Source organism: Hyperolius riggenbachi, chromosome 4 (genome assembly GCF_040937935.1).
Source record: "Hyperolius riggenbachi isolate aHypRig1 chromosome 4, aHypRig1.pri, whole genome shotgun sequence".
In the NCBI taxonomy this organism is placed as follows: Eukaryota; Metazoa; Chordata; class Amphibia; order Anura; family Hyperoliidae; genus Hyperolius; species Hyperolius riggenbachi.
Genome location: NC_090649.1, coordinates 259,726,916 through 259,750,373, shown reverse-complemented (window position 1 = coordinate 259,750,373; position 23,458 = coordinate 259,726,916). Strand labels below are relative to the sequence as shown.

Genomic DNA, 23,458 nt, shown 5'->3' with positions numbered 1-23,458 from the left:
GTGTAGCTTAGTGAATCAACCCCTACTGATCTGTATGTGAGCCAGATGTAGCCATCGAAAGAGCCACATCTGGCTCCCGAGCCATAGGTTCCCTGCCCTAGTTAATAGCATTATTTTAAAATTTTTGTTTTCCAGTACCTACCATAATGTCCAGCCATGATCCAGAACTAACAGCTTCTTCTGCTGAAGCTTCCACTTGATCCACTATACTCTGACCAACACACAGAGATTTCAGGTAAATTAACTGAGTAGACTTGTACCGTTTCCGCACATAACCAACTGGGTCAGGGATGCCAAGCCTGGATAAAGAATCAAACTCTGTAATACAAAAAAGTGTTCATAAAACTATTTTTTTCCTTTATAATAGTATATTTTTCAAAACACACACCAAAAACAAAACAAAAAAAAACACAGTTTTTCAAAATCAGGGTTCACTGAAGGTGAACACACACACTGGATGACCACTGAATATGAGATCAGAATGGGCCAGCCCCTGGCACGCCCAGCGCAGTAGATAAGATGTAAGATATAATCACCATAGTAATATGCAAACAGTTAAGCTTGGTTCACATTAGCACTGCTTTTGGACTGTTTCCCAGAGCAGCCAGCAGGCAGAACGGACCCATGATTTCAAATGGGCCTGTTCTCATATCCTTTTTCAGTGTCCGTGGTTTGTTGTGTTTTTGCAAACCCGACTTGAGCAATTTTTTTTAGAGAGGATGTGTTGAAATTGATTGGTTAGGCTATCAAGAACCGACTTCCAAGTGCAGCAGACACTGCAAGGGATCTCTGGATCAGAACAGCACATCCATACTATTTGGATACAATACCATTCCTTCTCCAGCAGAGGCAGTGTGAACTAGGCAAAACTGTGCAGCTCCATGAAGGGACAGATGGTCAATGGTCATAGAAACTACGAGATCACACAACACTACATAGCAGCACTCATGTACAAATATTGCAAAAGTCACTAGCAGAGCAGCAAATAAAGTCAATAAAACAGGTAATATTGGAGCACACTGACTAGTACAATAAACACTCTCACAATCTGACAATGAGAATAAAAAGTGTGCTCACATTAGTTGATATAAAAAGCGTGGACTACCATTATTTGGCCAGTGTACAGGGTATTGATTCCTAGACTCCACACACACCTGACAGAAGCCTCTAAACATTTCATTTTATCCCTTAAGGCTGCTTTCACAGTGGTACGTTACAGGCGCACGTTAGAGCAGCCTGTAACGCAGCCCAACTCACAGTAATGAAAAATCAATGGGCTGTTCACATTGCCCACGTTGCGTTACATAGTAACGCTGGACGTTCAAAGAAAGTGCAGCATGCTGTGCGTTATACTGGGCTTTAGCTGCGTTAGACTGCTTGCACATGCTCAGTAATTTTTTTTTTTTATATTTTTGTCCAGGAGAGGAAGAGGGGAGAGTCCGCTATTGTCGGCAGCCACATGGCTAATTAATATTCACTGCACTGCAGTGTTTTCTTCCTGGAACGGCTTCTTATTGGCTGGCGGGACCACGTGACGTGGAGTGTTCCGATCACGTGGTCTCCGCAGTCTATACTGCACACCAAGAGCTGGATAACGCGGCTCACTCTGGCATCCTCCAACACCACCAGGTGTTGTGTTAGGGGCACGTTATGCGACCTTAACGTCCCCTAAAACGCAACGTCTTGGTGTAGAAGAGGCCTAAGGCCCGGTTCACACTTGCGGTTGTTTGCCAAACGGACCGGATGACCTGACCGGATCCGGACCGGATCCGGATCGGAACCGTACGGTTCTGATCCGGATCCGATCCGGATCCGGTCAGGTTGCATCAGGTGTTCATCAGGATGCGATCCGGATCCGTTTGGCAAAAGTAACGTAAAAAACAAAAAAAATGTTGGGGTCTGGGAGGTCAGCAGAAGGGGGACCTGTGGAATCAGGCCCTCTGCTGTTTAGCACTCACCTCCACCTGCGACATGCTGCCAACATCTCCGGATCCGGATCCAGCTGTGCTGCTCCACTCCAAAATGCTTGCCCATGTGTCCCCATCCAATATCGCCGCAACAATCCGCATAGAAAGTGGGGTAGAACATCCGGATTTCTCAGCCAGTGTGTTGTGCGCTCTCCGGTTCCCATTGGTTTGTATTGGCCGGATGGTGCAGTCCGGCTCCGCCCCGGATACGGCTGCCGGAGGAGCCGGATCAAAAAATAGCGCATGTTGGAACGGAGGCCGGAGTCCGGATCCGGCCCGGATCCGGTCCGGCTCCGGTCCGGCAGAACGGACGCATGTGAATGGACGCATAGGCTTTCATTGCTATGCCGTGCGTCCGTTCCGTCCGTTCTGCAAGCGGTGCGGCTCCGGCACGGCGATTCCGGACGGCCACCGCTAATGTGAACCGGGCCTAAGGGTCCTTTCCCACTATACATGTTGTGATAAGATTGAAACGCAACAGTGGTGAAAAGTTGCAGTGCACTTTCGAAGTTTGATTCGACACATCCACTGAAACATATACATTGAAGTATGCTTCACTGCCACTGTTAACATGCAAGTTTGGTAAATGCACTGCATGCTGCGTGTTACTCTAGCGGAACCTGCTGCATTGCATCCGATGTGAACGTACCAAAGAAATATAATTGCATTGCATTGGGATGCGATTATATTGTTTGTTGTGACAGACTGCTATGGACGCAGTATAAAAGGACCCTAAACGTTCACACATTTTTGTCCACATTTAATCAATAAATCATGGCAGCTGGACAACCAGCAATTAAAAAAAATGGCAGTTTCCACATCCCTCTCCATATACATGTGCTTTAAACAGCACAGTAATGTATGCCAGCCACTATTAATGCCACTCAAGATAAGCACACAGAGGGGGATGTTTATTAAAGCTTAACTTGAAATGCATGTACATGAGAAATCAGGTACTACTCATGTACAGATTGATTTGCATTTACTCGGCTGGTGCTCATGGCCGCAGCAGATTCCCAATGATCTGGGAAGGATTTGCAATGCAAGCTGGTACCAAAACAGGCACAGAAATAAGGAATTTTATGAGGCAGCCCTTACTTCTTCACAACAGTGCGAGATGGCATCAGGGAGGGTGAGATATCAATCAGGCACCATTGCAATGTGAAATATGTGACAGGGAGTTGGCAGGCAAAGAAATCTCCCAACAGAGTATTTACTCCAGCTCCAATTAGACACCCATGACATATCAAGCATAAAGGTAGCAGAAGGACCACATCAAAAGATGCTGAAGGCAGAGCCAAATTCTCTGGGCCCCAGAATTAACAGGTACAACCAATATGCTTTTCATACTCGTCCATCCATCATAGTTACAGTAGGTGGCAGGCAAATTCACATCTTTGCCCCTTTCAAAGAGTTGACGGAAGAATGCAGAATTAAACAATGGATAAAAATGCCAGTCTGACATTTTATTAGAATGGACAATAGGGTTCTTGTATTGTCACGTGTTATAGAAAACAAGTGATCATAGGTTGGCCTTGATGTACTTATTTTAGAATGGGTTCTTTGCAATTACTAAAACTTCCTGTTTCTTCATTACACTCCCACTGCCTTATATTTTCATTTCAAATTGTGTCTGCAAAAGGCAATCCAAAATGTTGAGTTATATACAAAACAACAAAAGACGCATGATTGCCTGTCTCAAGGCAGTAAGTGAAAAGCTGGCTTTTTCATGCCAGGAGCTGCATTCCCTAAATCACCTTAATGTAGCTGGAAACAAGAATGACAAAGCTCTCCTTGTTTCTTGAACACAGAGACAGAAATCTGTTACCTAGGTAACCGTTTTGCTTGAAAAAGGCATCTATCCAATTGCTCTGTGTTCTGGCGTAGATGTCGGGAATAAACACAGCCTTATCCTGTCTCCCGCCGACCACTGCGCCCTTTAAACGTCCACAGTTAACAAGCTCCTCCAACAGAGCTGCAAAAAAAGATGAAAGAATCAGGCATTTTTTTAAAGAATGTCTAAATGGCACTTCTTAATTGCCAGAACAGTTTGTAACATGCTGCATACAAATGGAGAATGTATTCAGGACCATTCATCTAGTAACTGGATTAGAGGATGCATAAAGACTACACATCTTTCACTGGTCTCAAGTAAAAAAAAATACACACAACCACAATAAATACTTTACTACATACTTTATTAATGGATACAAAACAGGCAAAAAGGTGGTCCTTCAAATGATTGCACAACTACATTTTGCCACACAAAAATACATAGGCTTCAATTCATCAAGCATTACCGCATTCGGTAATGCTAAAAACAGCTGACTTAAGGGAGCACTTTAGAAAATGTTAATTCATCAAAGCTGTTACCGAATGAGAAGCTGAAATGACACAGCAATGAGATACATTACCGACATGTGCTCAACAAATGTTAATTCATCAAGGTTCCCACATTCGCTAACACATTCGGTGTTTATCTCAAGCTCTCCCCTGTCGTTACAGGCTTTGAAAGCCTTCTGTGTGAATGTTTTCATGATTAGCAGGAGCAGGCAGCCAATAGAAACAGCCCCTGTTCTCCTGCAAGTGCCGCTGATAGGTCACACAGGCGTCTCCACACAAGCTTTCAGACCCCCCAAGCAGTGAGCAGAGAGAACGGGTCAAAATATATCCCCAGATTCCCTTCGGTGGTGAAACCCTTTCAGGCCCTGTTTGATAATGCAAAGATGCTGGTGGTGAAATCACCAAGCATGGCATTTGTAATGTCTCCAGGAAGTTCATCTACGTTGTGGCAAATAAATAAAATGTTAAGAAAGACTGATCGACAGATTCAGAGCAGCAGAGGCAGTATAAATAACAGTAACTATAACACCTTTACATCTAAAGGGATGTCTGGATGCCTTCTATTGTTATCAGCTTGTAACAACACACAGGACATTCCAAGCTGCTCTGCACCACTCTGCAGTTATCGAACAGCCTTTGATGAATTGAAGCCTAGTAGTTCGGTAACTTAACGAACCTCTACCTCACATGGGAAAATATTGATGAATTAGCACAGTGAAGTGTAAAATACCGAATGCGGTATTTTAAGGACTGGGGTTTTGTTATCGAACACCCTTTGATGAATTGAAGCCATAGTTCTATCACAGCTGGAGACCGGTTGGGAACTAGGAACTATAATCTAGGGCTGGCTGAAACTAGGAGGCGGCAATGTAATCCTAGCTTAGCTGTCAGCATAATGACAAGCAGTAAGGACTGTACAACTATTATTATTGATTTATAAAACGCCAACACATTCCATGATGCTGTGCTTTTTGGGATCCATACGTATTGGGATCATGTTGGGTAAGAAAAAAAAAACATTTACTTCCTGTTTCTTTTATGGGGGTCACAAAGGGCAGTAGAGGGCACTATACTCAACAGACAGCAGGGGTGTTTTTTTTTTATATATATATAGAAAAAAGGGAGAGGCCAGTGCTGTGTTTTCTTTTTAAGTGTGTTTCCATTTACTTCCTGTCCATCTGGCACAAAAGAAAGGATGTGAGGGTGCAGTCTCCATGGCACAAACACCACCCTAGGGGTGGGGCTGAGGATAAAAGGGGGTGGTGTTAAACTAGTCTTCTGCGGCTCCAAATGCATCCTTTTACCCCCGGCTATGAGTCAAATTCAGGTCTGACTTGCATATAAGATGATCCCTATACTCTAGCTAGTCAGAGCTATATTTCTCAACTTGAGGATATACGGTAGCTCCAGTAAAGAGGAATAATGTAGACAAATCTTTCTCTTTCCCTATACTTCCTAAATCACTGATGCAGAATAAATAAGCGGAGCAGGTGACTCTGAGCCCATCTACTGCACACTTGTAAGGGTGCATTTACACATTAGATCAGCACCACGGTAGCATTTTACATTGAAATCAACACTCTCATCATCCCATTTCTCCCAACACAGCTTTCCTTACCATATAAAAGTGTTGCTTCTTCAAAAAACAAAACAGTTCCTTCATACTATATGGCCAGATTTTTCTATTAAGGTACAGTTTTGATCACAAAAATGAGATTGTGCAGCATTCCACATGGTCAAGCTGACATGTAAAAGCCAATTATTACAAATGTCTAAAAAGTACTACGAACAGGTTCTACGATAACCTGCCAGTTAACAACCTACAGCTTGCATAGTTACTGAAAGATTAGATCAGAAATTCACTCTCCTTTACTTCCTGCTCTAGATGTGCTTTTGCTTATAAATGTCCTCTAGAGCAAATAGAAAGCAGGAGCTTGCATTACCTCCCTTACCATACTCCAGAACAGGTGGAGTGAATGTGCAGCCACAAGGCTAGGGACAGTAAGCAAAGGCATTACTCGCAAGTTGTTCCAAAAAGGAGTTTTGCAAACAGACACAAAGGTATTATGGCTTCCATTGTGGGTCCCCCAAAAAGTATTGTAGCATTTTTTATTCTAGAAAATGTGGGCCATTTATCTGATGTAGATGATAAGGGAGCAAATGTGCCCAAAACCTTGAATAATAACTGTCCATAGACAATAAAAGTCTATATAGCACTATGGAGAGTGTGAGGAATGCCAAAGAAAATATGAGTAGGCATGTATGGCCCTATTCATTTATAGTGGATGATGTTACATTGCGCAGTATAATTCCCAGAAGTGGTCTAGGGTGTGGCCAAGCAGCGAGAATCCCTTAGCAATAGCGTGAATGACCCTTTATCTCTTGCATTAGTATAAGCAAGCAAACAAACAAGATTAAATAAAAACTTACAGTATAGAAGATGCTCCTGAAAGCCATGCTGGGTAATCAGGTTAATAACTGGTGTAGGTCTAAAACAAAAACAGTAAAGTAGATTACTGCACTACCTCATAGAAAATGTCACATATATACATGTTACCACATGCATTGCATTACAAAACAAGAACTTTGGTAACACATTCTATGATGATATGACCAAGGGTGGGTGAATAAGTGGGTACTATCTTTTCCCCAGGGAATACTAACTGAAAGAAAAGGGTGTAGAGTTGGCTCAAGTCTATAATTCACAGGGCTCCAATGTTGGCTGCATCTGTCCCTGTTAATGGTTCTGTGGGGGGCATAGCATCTGTTGCACAATTCCTTGTTCCTATTTTATCTGATAGCTCTTCATGATTTAGACCATGTGTTTAGGGTTGTTTCCATGTTAACAGAAGCAGCTGGAACCAGTTAAAAACTTTCCTCACTGGTAAAGTAAGGTATTTCAATTAAGGAATCAACTGAACTCATCGGTCCAGAGTGCCTGCTGTCATGAGTGCAGCAGACAGTTATCACTATACATCAAAAGAAACTTTACTTTCAGCTTGGAACTGGAAGAAATGACAGGATCTTTGATAAACCAATCCACAGACTTATCAGAAGTGGGTTTCCTAGAAGAGTTGTGACCAAAAAGCTATTCATAAGAGGTGAAAAGAAAGACACAAGACTCACCTATGCGCAAAAAAAGGACTGGTCTCAAAAATCTAAATACTATTGTGTCTAACAGATGGTAGTATTGTCCACCCAAGAACAGGTGATTTTTAGCTGAATGAATGTATGTAGGCTGCCTGCTGGTTTTGTACCTTGTAATAGCCGTAAAAAGACCACGGATGCGTGCCCTGTGACGAGACACAAATGCCTCTGTGTAAATTACACTTCTGTTACTTTGGTCTATCTTCCCTTCAATAATACTTCCAAGTCGCTTGGATAGTGCCTGAGAAAATAAAAGCAGAACAAATAATTTGTAAACTACAGTCATAATATACAGCAGGAGAGACCAGCTCTTTCAATAAACACAGCTTAGACACCATTCCTCTCGAGTCTTACAACTCACGTCAATGATGTGGTAATACACAGAGAAGCAATAATAGCATATCTGTATTTCATTATGTACAGACAATCAGACATGTACAGAATACTGAATGCTGAAAGTTGTGTTACCAGAAAGATTCACAGTAGTAAGGGTTAACACTTACGTTACTGCTTTCAAACATATACAAGTAAAGCGAATACTGTCAATTCCTCGAGATAGGTTCATATGTCATATCTTGGGAACAAGTGGTACCATACACATGCTAGATGAAACTTGGTGGGGGTGGCCAATAACAACCGCATCTGCCAAGAAACTAGTGTGTGTACAGAGGCCTCAGATTTCCTCCCACCCGAAACCTCAGCCAGTGATCAGCCCGGCTGTTCAATTCAGCTGATACCCAGCCGAGAGCATTGGTCTCCCTACTCACCCAGCCCACTGCATGATGTCACTAGTGCGCCGCTCCGTCAACCTTCTGTCCATTTGCATAGCAACAGAATACATCGCTAGTCTGTACATTGTAGGCCCTGCAATGTTGCATGTGGGATCAGATGCCAATCTCTGATCACCATCAGATCACAGGAGGGAAGCAGCAGTCCATTGCCAAGTCACCTTCTAAATAGCGCAATGCATGATGGCAGCAGCAGTGTCAAGAAGGAGTAGAGACATTAGCTGTACTGGGGCACACATGGGCCCCCTGAGGCCGGCTTCACACTGCGGACTGGCGTTAAAGAGGAGCTGTCAGCCATATTATCTCAGAAAAAACAACAACACATATATAAGTAGATACATTCTTGCTTTACTTACATAACATATGTATTGCACTGTCCACCTTTTGATTTTAGTGATTTTTCTACAGAAAAAGAAAAAATCCTTAGCATTTCCCGTTTTAAGTGTGGCTATTTTGAAGCCAATTCTGATGTAATTTCCTCCCTTACTCTCCTCTGCCTGATTTGCCCACCCTTCACTATACAAAGTGCATTGTCTCAGCATGAGAAATATTGGCCAGAGAGGAACAGAGGTGTGGGAGGGGAAAACAGGAGGGAAAGAGGCTTCAGCCAATCAGGCTGCATTAGTTAAGTCTGAGGGGAAGTACAGAAGCAAAAAACGACAACCCAGCATTCCCTGCAACTTACCAAACAAGAGTCAGATAAACTGGGGAATGATCATTTATCAATAAGAAAAGTAATAGAGATTTTAACTTTTCAATTGCCTGGTTAGTATCCTTATTACTTGTTTACCAGATAAAAATAAATAATTGATTTTATGGCTGACAGTAAGGATCCCTGCACACTGCATGCGATTCCGATTTTTAATTGTTACTTCATGCTGAATTTTTTCTGTTGATAGCATTCAGGGAATATCGGAATCGCAAATCGGATTTGCAGTGTGCAGGGAGCCTTAGGCCCCATTTACACTTAATCAGTTGCTCTCAGTTATAACTGAAAGAAAACTGATGTTCAAAGTAATGCCCATGTTTTCCTATGGCACCTTTCACACTTAACGCGTTTTAACTGAAATCTTTTTCACAATGCACTGCTATGGAAAAAACGCGTACTAACGCATACCAAAGCACAACAACTGATTAAGTGTAAATGGGCCCTTACTCTTTGAAGGGACTCCGAGCTCTAAATATAAACAAAATTGGTACTTACCTGGGGCTTTCTGCAGCCCACCGTAGGTCGGGAGGTCCCCCGTCGTGTTCATGGCTCCTCTCCCGGTCCCTCCGCCGCATACCGCACCACCGATTTAACTGCGCATGCGCAGTACTGTCACGCCAGCCGCCGTGGTGACGCGCAGCGGCCGGTGTAATGACGAAGAGCGTCCCGGTTCAGGAAGTGGGAGCCCGACACCCGGCGCGGGTATCCCCGGTGCGGTATACGGCGGAGGGACCAGGAGAAGAGCCAGAAGGACGCCGAGGGACTTCCCGACCTACGGTGGGCTGCAGAAAGCCCCAAGTGAGTACTATTTTTGTTTTCTTTTTGAGGTCAGGGTCCCTTTAAGGTTGCGGTGTGGTGCGCCAGCCACACCACACAGCCAAAACCAAAAATCCCTGCGTCGCCATGGACTTACATGACTTCCGGTCTGATGCACGTATAAGCAGATATATACGTGCGCAAACGTAATGGAAGCGTGTCAGATCGAGCACTTCCCGCGTATTGCACCACACGTAATATGAAAGCTCCCATAAACTTTCAGTGCCCTGCGGTAGTGTACCTACCAACAAATCTGACGTCTAAGAAATTGTTGCAGGAATCCCCAGCCTCAAAGGAGATGAATCAGGGTGCATTTTTACAGTGCAGAACCCAGCTGCATGAAAGCAGTACGTTTGGAGGCACAGCACAACTAATAAATTAAGCGTTGCCATAAACCACAATTAAATATGTGGCTATGAGCTGCTATTATATAAATCAAATTCCAGACACCAGTGCAGCAGAAGGCGGGGTGGATAATTGGCGCCCTAGGATTGTCTATCATATAGCCGAGCTCAGGATATCGGCAGTCACCTCATTAAAGGAGGGGGGGTAAATTCTGCATAAGGGTCCAGAGGTCTGTAGCCACACCACTGCATACATGAGGTTGAAATGTACAGTAGTTTTTGGGCCTGTAAATGGCAATATTTCCTTACTATATAATAATAGAAAATACCTTTATTTTGTTCTGTCACACCTCTCTTGACATTAGCTCTACTGTGTACAGCTGGCAGTGGACACACGGTCTAGCACTTTCTGTGAAGCACCTCACATATTCGCTGCTCTTTCACATCAAGAAAAGCAGGCAAAAGTAATAACTGGTATACAGCAGATTTTTAGAACACTTTTTTTTAAATAGGTTAGAGTTTGTTTTTATTTTTAATTTAATTGGAAGTAGAATGCATCCAAATGTAAAAGTATCAAGGTTGGTTTTATGTTTACCCTGAAAACTATATTCAGGCAGATGTCAGCGTCAATAGCTAAGCGAATTTATGCTGTAATGCAGTAGTAGTAATAATGAAAGTGTGGAGCTAGTGAATTATGGCACCAGCTGAGTCTTTTATCACCTCTGTCAGGAAGTCTCCGGGAAGGTCATACGTCTTGCACAGTTCTGATATAGTCACTTGGCCGGCTTCCTGCAATTTATCATTAACTTCTTCTGCTATCTGGTCCAGATAGTTGCTAATAAAACAAAAAATACCAGTTATGAGTTTCAGCAAAAATTATTTTAGACAGGTCTATACCCACAACGCAATTTTTCGGCCAACTTTTTTTTTTTTTTGCCATGGGCGACTTTTTTTTTGTGATGATCGTTTTTGTGATATCATGCAACATCGTTTAGCGAATAATCACTGTACTCCCTCAGTAGCAAGGAGTGCAGTGATTGGCTCCAAAGACAGACCTGCGGTCGTGCCTCTAAAGGCTCATACACACATCAGACCATAGTCTTTTGAAAATGAAAGATCACAGACCAATTTTACCCCCTTCCATGTAGTATGAGAGCCATACATACACAGTCTATTCTATGGAGCTGAACTCCCCAGCAGACAGAAATCTTTGCAAGATGCTGCACACAAAGATGCTGTAGACATTCAAAAGATCAGTATCTGCAAAAGATCTGTTCCTGCAAAAGATCCGTTCCTGCAAAATGCATTCATAGTCTATGATATCTGCAGATCCTCATACACACCTTGTTTAACAGACATTCATCTGCAGATCAGATCCACCAGGATGGATTTTCAGATCTGCAGATGATTGTCTGACCTGCAGATGAATGTCAGTTAAACAAGGTGTGTATGATGATCTGCAGATCTCATAGACTATGAATGCAATTTGCAGGAACGGATCTTTGGCAGGAACAGATCTTTTGCAGATACTGATCTTTTGTGTCTGTACAGCATCCTTGTTTTCAGCATCTTGCAAAGATTTTTTTCTGATGGGGAGTTCAGCACCATAGAAAAGACTGTGTAGAGTATGGCTCATATAGTACATGGAAGGGGGTAAAATTGGTGTGTGATCTTTCATTTTCAAAAGACTATGGTCTGATGTGTGTATGTGGCCTAAGACTGTTGGGTCCTACCACAAAGCAAGCAGGGAGCAGTGGGCACTGTGATTTGCGGTCTGGGGCAGCGCCCCCCCGCCTGATTCGTAGAGCTTTTCTGGAGCCGTGTGGCTACTTTCGTAGCCTGAAGATCATTACTGGTAAACAGCAGCCTTCAACTTATGTATGTATAAAGGGCAGAGGGGATTTGGGGATGGGGGGCAGCAAGGAAGGGACATTGTCGGAGGACAGGGGGGACAGACACTGAGGGGGGGGGGGCTGAGGACAGGGGGACAGATCCCCCAGAGGGGGCAGAGGACAGGGCAGGGGACAGTGTCACCAGAGGACAGCATCACCAGAGGGCCCCGGAGGACAGGGGTACAGACACCAGAGGGGACAGAGGGCAGGCACCAGAGAGGACAGAGGGGCTGAGGATAGTGGGACAGACACCAGAGGACACAGGAGCACTGAAGACACAGAGGGATCAAGGACACAAGAAGACAAAGGGTGACAGAGGACACAGGGGGCAGAAAAAAAAAAAAAACACAGGAGGAAGGGGACACCAGAGGTACAAGGAAGGCACAAGGGGGGGGGGGGGGGGGGCAACAATTGGTGAGGTGGAAGGTCCATAAGATGCCCCTGCATCATGGATCCACCTGGCTTAGTATACATTATTTTTTTCCCTTCGTTATTGCCTTTTAAACGAAGGTGCGTCTGATAGTACAAAGCATCTTATAGTCTGAGAAATATGGTAATTCACAGAGAGAAATACAAGTGTAAAGTGTGTGATGGGTTATCACCTGGCCCAAGCTGTTGTTAAAAGGAATTTGAAGTGAAAATAAAAACTTATGAGATGATGATTTGTATGTGTACTGAAAAGCCCTCCTACTAAAAAGGGCATAGAGATAATTTGCATATTCAATAGCGGTGCATTGTGATTACTCAATGATGTTCACTTAAAGCTGAATTATTTTAAACTAGTAGACCCAAGCACGTTTTAAAACGGGCTCTAGGTCTATCTTTTAGCAGTGCGCATGCGCGCGAGCACTCGTCCGCCCGTGCACATACCGGCTTGGCTCACTGGCCCCGTCCTGTCTCAACGGCTGTCTGGGTCCGTGCTGCCCACATAAGCAGTAGCAAAAAGCACAGACCCAGCTACATAAAAACAGGCACATGCAGGGACACAGGGGTTTTATTATGGAAGATTCCTTCTGTTTTAACCTCCCTGGCGTTCAGTTTCTGCTGGATTTCTGTGTAAAAAGTGATCCAATTAATTTTCATAACCTTTTTTCCTGTGACTTAAAATGTGTCAAGTAAGGGTCTAGTAAACATTTTGAGTCCAATAAAGGCTTAAAAAACACAAAATCTAAACTAAATTTCTAAAATACTCCTCAAAATCTCTGATCATTTATACTTCCAAGCTGCAGCTGCTCAACCTGCACTAATACAATAGAGATGATGGGCAGATTCGACCAAGAGACAAATCTTTATCTAATCAAATCTGATTAGAGAGAGATCGGTCGGCTGCTCATACTCCGCAGGTTGATTCCCGATAAATTTCAACATGAAATCGCTCGGGAATTGTCTGCGCCCGTTGCTGCCCCCCTCCCCCCCCCCCCCCAATGTAAAAATGTACTCCCGTGTGTGCATTTATACATTACCTGTCCTGAGTCGCCCACCGCGTTGTGCCCATCTGTCTTTGGAATCCCCCGCAGATGATTGTAGGTAGGTAGCCAGGTCTAGGTGCCCTGAGTATATGCTAGGTAAGTGCAGGTGTCCCCCGGGATAGGCTAGTTAGGTGCAGGCGTCCCCCATGATAGGCTGGTTAGGTGCCCCCCACTATAGGCTAGATAGGTGCCCCCCACTATAGGCTAGATAGGTGCCCCCCACTATAGGCTAGATAGGTGCCCCCCACTATAGGCTAGATAGGTGCCCCCCACTATAGGCTAGATAGGTGTCCCCCACTATAGGCTAGATAGGTGCCCCCACTATAGGCTAGATAGGTACCCCCACTATAGGCTAGATAGGTACCCCCCCACTATAGGCTAGATCGGTACCCCCCCACTATAGGCTAGATAGGTGCCCCCCCACTATAGGCTAGATAGGTGCCCCCCCCACTATAGGCTAGATAGGTACCCCCCCACTATAGGCTAGATAGGTGCCCCCCCCACTATAGGCTAGATAGGTACCCCCCACTATAGGCTAGATAGGTGCCCCCCACTATAGGCTAGATAGGTGCCCCCCACTATAGGCTAGATAGGTGCCCCCACTATAGGCTAGATAGGTGCCCCCCACTATAGGCTAGCTAGGTGCCCCCCGCTATAGGCTAGATAGGTGCCCCCCCCTATAGGCTAGATAGGTGCCCCCCACTATAGGCTAGATAGGTGCCCCCCACTATAGGCTAGATAGGTGCCCCCCGCTATAGGCTAGATAGGTGCCCCCCGCTATAGGCTAGATAGGTGCCCCCCTATAGGCTATATAGGTGCCCCCACTATAGGCTATATAGGTGCCCCCACTATAGGCTAGATAGGTGCCCCCCACTATAGGCTAGATAGGTGCCCCCCACTATAGGCTAGATAGGTGCCACCCACTATAGGCTAGATAGGTGCCCCCCACTATAGGTTAGATAGGTGCCCCCCACTATAGGCTAGATAGGTGCCCCCCACTATAGGCTCGATAGGTGCCCCCACTATAGGCTAGATAGGTGCCCCCACTATAGGCTAGAAAGGTGCCCCCCACTATTTTCTAGATAGGTGCTCCCCACTATAGGCTAGATAGAGGCAAGATAGGTACCCCCCACTATAGGCTAGATAGGTGCCCCCCACTATAGGCTAGATAGGTGCCCCCCACTATAGGCTAGATAGGTGTCCCCCACTATAGGCTAGATAGGTGCCCCCAGTATAGGCTAGATAAGTGCCACCCCAGTATAGGCTAGATAGGTGCCCCCCTAGTATAGGCTAGATAGGTGCCCCCCCCCCCAGTATAGGCTAGGCAGGTGTCCCCCACTATAGGCTAGGTAGGTGTCCCCCAGTATAGGCTAGCTAGGCACAGGAGCCCCACTGTAGAAGTTAGCTGGGTGCAGGGGCTCCTGTACATTATAAGCAGTATTAGTGATGTAAGGCATAGTGCCCCCCGATCCCCCCCTAATGTCCCCAATGCAGCCGCTGCCTTGCTAGACACATACTGAGCATCGTTCCAGTGAGGGCCCCAGCCTGTCTTCACAGCTCCGCATATCTTCCAGTATGCGGAGGACGTGTACTGAAGTCATGTGACGTCTGACGTCACATGACTTCAGTCCCGATCCTCCGCATACCGGAAGATATGCAGAGCTGAGAAGACAGATGGGGCGCTCGGTGGAACGAGTCTCGGTATGCATCTAATAAGGCAGCGGCTGCATCGGTGACATTGGGGGGGGTGGAAATCAGGGGGTGGGGGCACTATGCCTTATGTCACTAATGCTGCCTATAATGTACAGGAGCCCCTGCACCTATTTATGTATTTTATTTAAGTATTTATATAGCCCCGACATATTACGCAGCGCTGTACAGAGTACATTGCCTTGTCACTAACTGTCCCTCAGAGGGGCTCACAATCTAGTCCCTACCATAGTCATATGTATGTATCGTGTAGTGCATGTATGGTCTAGGGCCAATTTTTTGGGGGGAAGCCAATTAACTGATCTGTATGTTTTTGTGATCTGGGAGGAAACCGGAGTGTCCGGAGGAAACCCATGCAGACACGGGGAGAACATACAAACTCCTTGCAGATGTTGACCTGGCTGGGATTCGAACTGGGGACCCAGCGCTTGCAAGGCGAGAGCACTAACCACTATGCCACCGTGCTGCCCCCTATCTAACTTCTACAGTGGGGCTCCTGTAGCTAGGGAAACCCCCTGAGTGGTATGCCCGACACTGTGTTGGGCATACCGTTTTTAGCAAAAATTCCTTGCCCGACAGTGTCGGGCATACCGCTCAGGAGGTTAAGAAGGCAAACTAAACTAGTACAGCTAAGAATTAGAACATAAGTCACACAGATATGAGTCTCATATTGTTTCCAGTACTTGTTATCTATGCAAAAGAGCTTCTCTGTGCTCTCTGACTAATTTAGCCAGAGAGTAATGCTATTTTCTGAAGCACTTATCTCAACCTGTCTCTAATGGTTTCTTGTTTGTTTAAGGTTTTTCTGCTAAGAAGTTCAAAAGGTCATTAGCTCTGCACCGTTTCATCATTTAAAATACAGAGTGTAATTTGTAAACTGCAAATATTAGAGAATGATGCAATGTTATAGAAAAACCGCTATAGAACTGAAAATAAAAATATGAGACTTTTCTTTACTACTAATTAATTATCCGTACAACACATACAATTCATTATCTCATAAGTTAGTGTCACTTTAGGTGGAGTGGTACTACAGACTGCAATGTAAAATGAAGCATTCTAAGCTGTCTGCTTTATTTTTTACTAGTTTATGCAAAACTGCACCCTGCAGGCAGACAGACAGACACACACACGGATACACACACACACACACACACACACACACACACACACACACACACACACACACACACACACACACACACACACACACACACACACACACACACACACGGATACACAAACACACACAGCCACACAGAAATTCACAGAGACACACACACAGCCACAGCCTCTCTCTCTCTCCATCCTGGCTGTCATACACAAGCTAGCTGTGATTGTCGTTGTCATCCTGGAAGCAGGAGGGGAGAAGCTACATCTTACCTGAGTGTGCTTCTCCCTTCCCTATCTACTGCATGTGAGAATAACTACAGAGGTGATGACTTTAGGACTGATTGATAAGACAACACTCACACTGTGAAAGCTTATCACTACATGTTAATAAGGCAAGCTTCTTTAGGGAATTAACACTTAAAGTGGACCTGAACTCTTGCACAGTATAGAAGGAAAACATATAGACATGCACTCTGTATGGGCTGGTGCACTCCGAGCGGCTTTTTCAGCGTTTCTGCAGGCGCTTGTGGCTGCGGATACGCTTGGTCAATGTATCTCAATGGGGGTGTGCACATCACAGCGGGAGGCGTTTTGCAGAAACTCCCAGGGTGAGGCATTTTTTGGATTGTGGCTGCGTTTCAGCCTCAATGTAAAGTATAGGAAAACCGCAAACCGCTCTGAAAAACGACAGCTCAGAACGGTTTTGCTGGCATTTTTGTTATAGAAGCTGTTCAGTAACAGCTTTACTGTAACAATATATGAAATCTACTACACCAAAAACGCTTCACAAAACCGCAAAATGCTAGCTGAAACGCTACTGAAAAATAAAAAGCGTTTCAAAATCTGCTAGCATTTTGCGGATCTGCTAGCGGGTTTTGGTGTGCACCAGGCCATAGTATTTAGAGAGTTTAGCCTGTAATTCCCCCTCATCTGTTACTAACCACAAGATGTAATTTGATCCCTCAGCTGTACCAGCTGCCTGCCACGGCAGAGAGCTACTTTGTAAACACAGGATGTTAACAATATGTCTGCTTCCATGACAGTAGAAAGTAGACACACTGCAGAATTATTGTAGGAATTGTATCAGCTATAACAAAGAAATGTTTTTTTTTTAACTCCTCTGTAACTGCCTAACGCCAATTGGCAGCCGCAGAGTGGCTCCCCAGGACCGCAAAACGCCATTTGGCGTCAGGTCCTGGAGGCGGAGACTAGCAAAGAACGCGCACGTGCGATCGTTCCCTGCCGAGACATGGAGCGGAGCTCCGATATCAGCCTGCCAGCCACGATCAGAGCTGTCAGGCTGTTAAAAAAAAGGAGATAAACATTTGTAAAGCGCTGCGATCTAGCACGCCGCTATACTGGGGACAGCCCTGTCATTTGGCTGTTCCTCTGGTTGGCTCACAACCTAATCTCTCTCATAGGCTGATGCCACATGACAGCACCAATCAGAGACCACCAACAGAAATCTCTGTTGGTGGGAAGAAAAGGGGGTAAGATTCATTTGTGTGCTAAGTTGTATGACTGCGCAATAAACTGTTAAAGCTGCTCACTGCTAAATTGTAAAAAATAAATAAATAAATTGCCTGGTCACTAGTGGGGTGTAAGCCTGTGGTCCTCAAGAGGTTTAAGGTTATTATGCTGTTGCTTATCTTTTAGAGCTGAAAGGAAATTCTGAGTTTAGGTCTGCCTAAAAATACCAATTGATGTGTGGCGATAAATATTCAACTGCCTTATTATAACTAGCATGACCTTAGTGAATTGTGTTCAATGTCTTCGTCTGCCAGGCCACATAATCCCTCATAGATTTACACTAGAGGGAGGGAGAGTGACAAGCCAGCCTTGTACCCCATCACAGACTCTTCTGCAGCTTCCACAGAGGAACTGGGAAATGGTGGGAAAGTGTCATCTGCAGAAAGGCTGATAAGGAAACGTTACCTCTATGGCTCTTACCTCCATGGCTCTTCCTCCCTGGGGCCCCCACAATCTCTTCCCTTTATGTTCAGGATGTGGGCTGAAGTGTCCACAGCCTTGACGTGAGGTGGGTGCAATAATGTCACAGAGAAAGCACAAAGAAAAGTGCCATGGAGACCCCCAAAGAAACCTAAATGCTGGGAACTAGTGGAGAGTGTGCATCAGAGCAGTTAAGTGTTTCTAATGCAGCCTTGGGCCTGGAACCCACTAGCAGTACATTACCAAGCCGTCACTAAGAAGTTGTGATTTGGAAGGCTCGTGCTAATGTAATGCTATAGGTGTGATCTCGCTTGAACAATGTGATTTTATAAGAAAATCCCCCATAGCACTGCATTAGCAAGAGCTTTTTCAAATCTCTAGCACTTAGAAAAGGCTGCAAGTAGGTTTGAGCCCTTAGTGTAGAGGTGGGGAGGGAGGGTACACTTTAAAACATGACTAATTGTGCACAATGGCAGGATGTATAGAAAACTAAAGACTGGACTTCTATGTAGGTTGTCAGGATTTTGAGATCTGGCCACTACAACCTCCGTTTCCTGCAATCCATGGTGGCAGTTGTAAACATAAGTGGTGTTATCTCAAGAGCAGGGCTAATGCTGGAGGGAGACGGTCTCTGGATTTGATGTTAGCCCTAAGGGCTGCCATACACTGGTAGATTGCCACCAGATCGACCAACAGATAGATCCCTCTCTGATCGAATCTGATCAGAGCGTAATCTATTGGCTGCCCATACACTGAACACAGATTTTAAATCCATTTCAGCATGAAATCGATTCACAATATGTGGAATTGCCACTGCCTCGCAGCCCCTGCTCCCCCCGGCCAGCAGCATTACATTACCTGTCCGACGGTTTGGGTCCCCGGATCCCGGCAGTCTCTCACTTTTTTTCAGCATCCTTCTCCATCTTCTCTTCACTTCCTGTCCTGTGAAAAGGATGTTCAAACAGTAGAGCGCCCTCTACTGTTTGAACTTTCGCCTTCTCACAAGACAGGAAGTGAAGGCGGAGAATACGCCGGAAGAAGTGGGACCCGCGCCGGCGGACAGGTGATGAATTGCTGCATCGGTCATCGCCGTATCAAACGCCGCTAACGATGCGCTCCCAACCCGCCTGCGATTGAGCTAAATTTTCCACATGGACAGATTGACTAAAATCGATTAATTTGGGAGGATATCAGTCAACATTTGAATTAACAATTTCAGAGCAGATTCGGTCACAGTGATCAAATCTGCTGTATTTTGAAGGGAAATTGTTTTAGTGCATGGGTACCTAAAGTAACAGAAGCCCTGCCCTTCCAGAACGTTTAGCTGCTGTTTATTTCCTAGCTTCTCTGGGCACACGAGAGGTCTTTACTATTGTTTATATCTGTCAGCAAGCACTGGATAGGCACTAGGTAGCATTGGCCATATCCCTATATCCAAAAATACTAGGTGGAGGTCCAATTTCACATTTTGATTCATTTTCAAATAGATAGGATTTATGAGTGGAAGCTCGGTAATCTTAGAAATAAAACACATTACTATGGAATTCACAAGCCAGTCTTTCCAGTCAAGTAGCCAGCTCCACTGACAACAGTTCGAGAAAAACCTCAAGCGTTATGAAACAACCGTCATTTATAAGAAGCCGTGGCTATCTGGCTCCGGAATGTCACATTTAGCATCAGTCAACACAGCAATCATGTATATACTTACTCATCCACAAGCTGTCCAAGTACCAGCTGAACATTTTTCTCTGATTTTACAAGATCATTGGCTCTGCTTTCAATGTGAGTCAGGTCCACATTGATCACCTGTCAAAAAACAAATGATTTCAAAGCATTTAGTTATTTGGGAGTCTAAGCATTTATGGGATGTATATTTTTGTTAGCATATTTCCCTTTCTGATTGGCTGTAGCACAACAAATAAGAACTTCCCTGCCTGTTCATTTATCGCTGTTGCAAATTAGACCTTTTTTTTTCTCTTGTGCGTAACGCTGTTACGCAGGGCCGGCCCTAGACTTTTTGCCGCCTGAGGCAAATTTTTTAAAAAAAATTGCCACCGCCGCCCCTCCCCCCCCTCGGGGGGGGGCCGCTCTGGGTGGCCGCCGAGCTGGAGGGGTAGCTGGCAGGACGGGGGTATTGGGCCAGCGGCGGGGAGGGGGGTCGGACCCCCCCTCCCTCGCCTGGGTCCCCCGTCCTCCGCTCCCCTCCAGCCTAAATAGACGCAGCCGTATATGTAAGAGGCACGGGCGGGGAGGACACTCACCTCTTCCCAGCATGCGCTCCACTGACATCACTTCCTGCAGCGTTGCAGGAAGTGATGTCAGTGGAGCGCACGCTGGAGCGAGGAGGAGGTGAGTGTCTCCCCGCCCGTGCCTCTTACATATACGGCTGCGTCTATTTAGGCTGGAGGGGAGCGGAGGACGGGGGACCCAGGCGAGGGAAGGGGGGGGTCCGACCCCCCTCCCCGCCGCTGGCCCAATACCCCCGTCCTGCCAGCTACCCCTCCAGCTCGGCGGGCCGGCTCCCCGCACCCACGGACGGGCGGGTGCCGCCCCTGGAAATTTGCCGCCTGAGGCAAAAGTTTCACCCCGCCTCATGAGCGGGCCGGCCCTGCTGTTACGCACAAGGTAGTTAGACTTAGTTCCCACTTGTTGCAAAAAACACTTCTTCTTCTTCAAAAAAAAAAAAATAAAAAAAAAAAAAGCAGGAACAGGGTATTCACACTAGCTGCATTTTTCAGGATGAGTGGATGCATTGCCCATAGCTACCTATGGTGCAACATATCCAACTCAGGACACAACAGTAAATGAGAAATTGTTCGTTCTGCTCTATGCCGAACGGATCCATCGCAAATGTGAATAGAGCCTTAAATTAAATAAAAATTTGCGCTGCCTCACAGTCCACTCATGAGCAAAAGTCCTTCACCAATTGGCCACCAGATATACTTCCACTCGTCTTCACATCCAGTGATCCTCAGAAAAGAAAAGAAACAAACGAGATCATCGCATAGACTGTCAGTCCAAGCCCGATCCTCCACCAACTAGGCCCCGTGTGATGTTTAGAGGTTGACACCTTCCTCCCGTGCTCCACCACCCGAAGGAACCGCCCTCACATTTGGTCGTAGCTGCCCAGACCTTACAGACAGCCAACAGCGCATAAGGTAACCACCAGGTCCACGTTTCAACTTGCTTCAAATTATTCCCAATGCTCACAATGATTCCAGGTTTAGATCACAGTAAGAGAGAAAATGACATATCATTGCGTAGGCTGCTACACATATATCTCCGGGGGGGAACCACTCCCACACTGATTACCCCGTGCTTATGACTCTATGGGGGCCACCGCTTCACCCAAAGGTGATCCACCACCTAACAGGACCAAGCTCACCTTCGATACCGGCAACCCCTCTCACAGACAGCTTTCTAGCTTATTGGTGAGCTTTCCTCACAACAGTGTTTAGCCAGTGTGTAGTCCTCCAGGACACTCAGTGTATACACAGCCCACTGCAACTGAACAGGCTTAGATAGTGTAAAACCATTTAATAAGATCACTTAAAAAAAGAGTACTACTCACAAGCCTAAAAAGTTTAAAGGCATATCATAAAACAATCCCGAGGACGTCTCCTCTGCACACTGCCGCCTTCTGCCTGCTTAGCCACGCCCTACACGTTTCGTCTTAACGACTCATCAGGGGCTTGCAGTCAGGATTGGCCAGCAGTGTTTAAATACCCTCCCCGTGTGCATACCAACATCAATCCTCCCCCTAATCACCCCCTTACATATTCATTACCTCATATCTGGATGATTAAGTATTGCACGTCCATTACCAGAGTCTTTACTGCATATGCAGATTCCTCTATACCGGCAACCATCGCGCGCAACAGCTGCGCACGCACCACTCAGATCCCGCGAGATGCCTCCTATTTCCCTTTGTGACACGCAAACCACTAGCATCCGCGTTCCAACGCGAACACCCATGCGCACACTTGTCAGCCTCTGGGCCGCACTAATACCCATCTCTCGCGATAACACAAGCGTATACGGACACACGTCCTATTACCTGTGTTCCAATAGGACCATCATCGGGCGCATAGTACCAAAACTTCCTTGCGTTCCATCTACAAAGATAATCATTTCATACCCTACTGCGGCCAAATCTATTCCCCCAAGCATTATATAACCCACCCCCCGGCGTGTATTTGGATTCGTGCAAGCACTTATTCACCATTACAGCTTTGTTCCCTATCACATATCCCCATGCTCTAACATTATAATATACAGTGATATTTCATACTCCATTTGTACAATGATATTTCATGCTCCATATTACCCCCCCTTGTTATTGTGATTATTTACCCTAATGCAATACCGCCACCCCCCTAATTACTCATGGGTATTCACAATTCTTCATTACTTGTGAGAATCATAACATTATATAACAATTTCTTAAAGGGGCGAGAGCCCTATGAACAAAACGCCAAAAAACAAAAAAAAACAATAATAAAAACCTAAGCAGAAACACAAATTCAACAAATTCCATTAAGTGCCATTTGTGTGATACCCCTGTGTGCTTTCCACCCTAGTCATCAGCTATAAAGCAATTTATGTCCACCTCTATATTTAAACCCATACGATGTAGGGACTTCATCTTATATATCCATTCTGTCTCTAATTTAGATATTTCCCTTGTTTTATGGCACCCTCGCCATCTCACCGATAATTTTTGTAACGCAGTAAATTGCAACAGAGCAGGGTCCCGATTATGTTTCAAGCTAAAATGTTTTGACAGGCTGTGCCCCTCTACCCCTTTCTCTATATTTCTGACGTGTTCAGACATCCTTTCCCTCAGTTTCCTCGTGGTCCGTCCTATATACTGTATCCCACAGGGACACCATGCCAGGTAGACTACATGTTTAGAATTGCATGTTATGCATTCCCTGATCCTAAAATTTTCCCCTGTAGTATGTGACGTTACCATATCCCTCCTCCTTGACCTGGTCTTACAGCAAGCATTACATGTCCCACAGGGAAAAAACCCACTTGCCCCAATAAATTTCTTGTATCATTATTTCTGGGCCCATCCACATAGGTAGGAACCACCAGGCTCTGCAGATTCTGTGCCTTTTTATAAATAAATTTCGGTCTCGGGGGTAAGTGGTGTGCTAATATGTGGTCTCCCAACAGTACGTTCCAGTGACGTTTAATAATTTTCT

At 45.4% G+C, this 23,458-nt stretch overlaps 1 protein-coding gene across 1 annotated transcript in view; it reads right to left on the bottom strand.

Moving 5' to 3' along the window:
* The window catches only part of UFL1 (UFM1 specific ligase 1), a 93,115-nt gene that overhangs the window by 55,187 nt on the left and 14,470 nt on the right, over positions 1-23,458 (bottom strand). Inside the window, exons 4-9 of the mRNA XM_068231184.1 lie at positions 19,957-20,054; positions 10,835-10,949; positions 7,568-7,698; positions 6,741-6,799; positions 3,796-3,942; positions 143-318 (exon numbers count right to left, since the gene is read on the bottom strand). Coding sequence (XP_068087285.1) covers positions 143-318; positions 3,796-3,942; positions 6,741-6,799; positions 7,568-7,698; positions 10,835-10,949; positions 19,957-20,054 — 726 coding nt within the window. The remainder of the gene's footprint in view (positions 1-142; positions 319-3,795; positions 3,943-6,740; positions 6,800-7,567; positions 7,699-10,834; positions 10,950-19,956; positions 20,055-23,458) is intronic.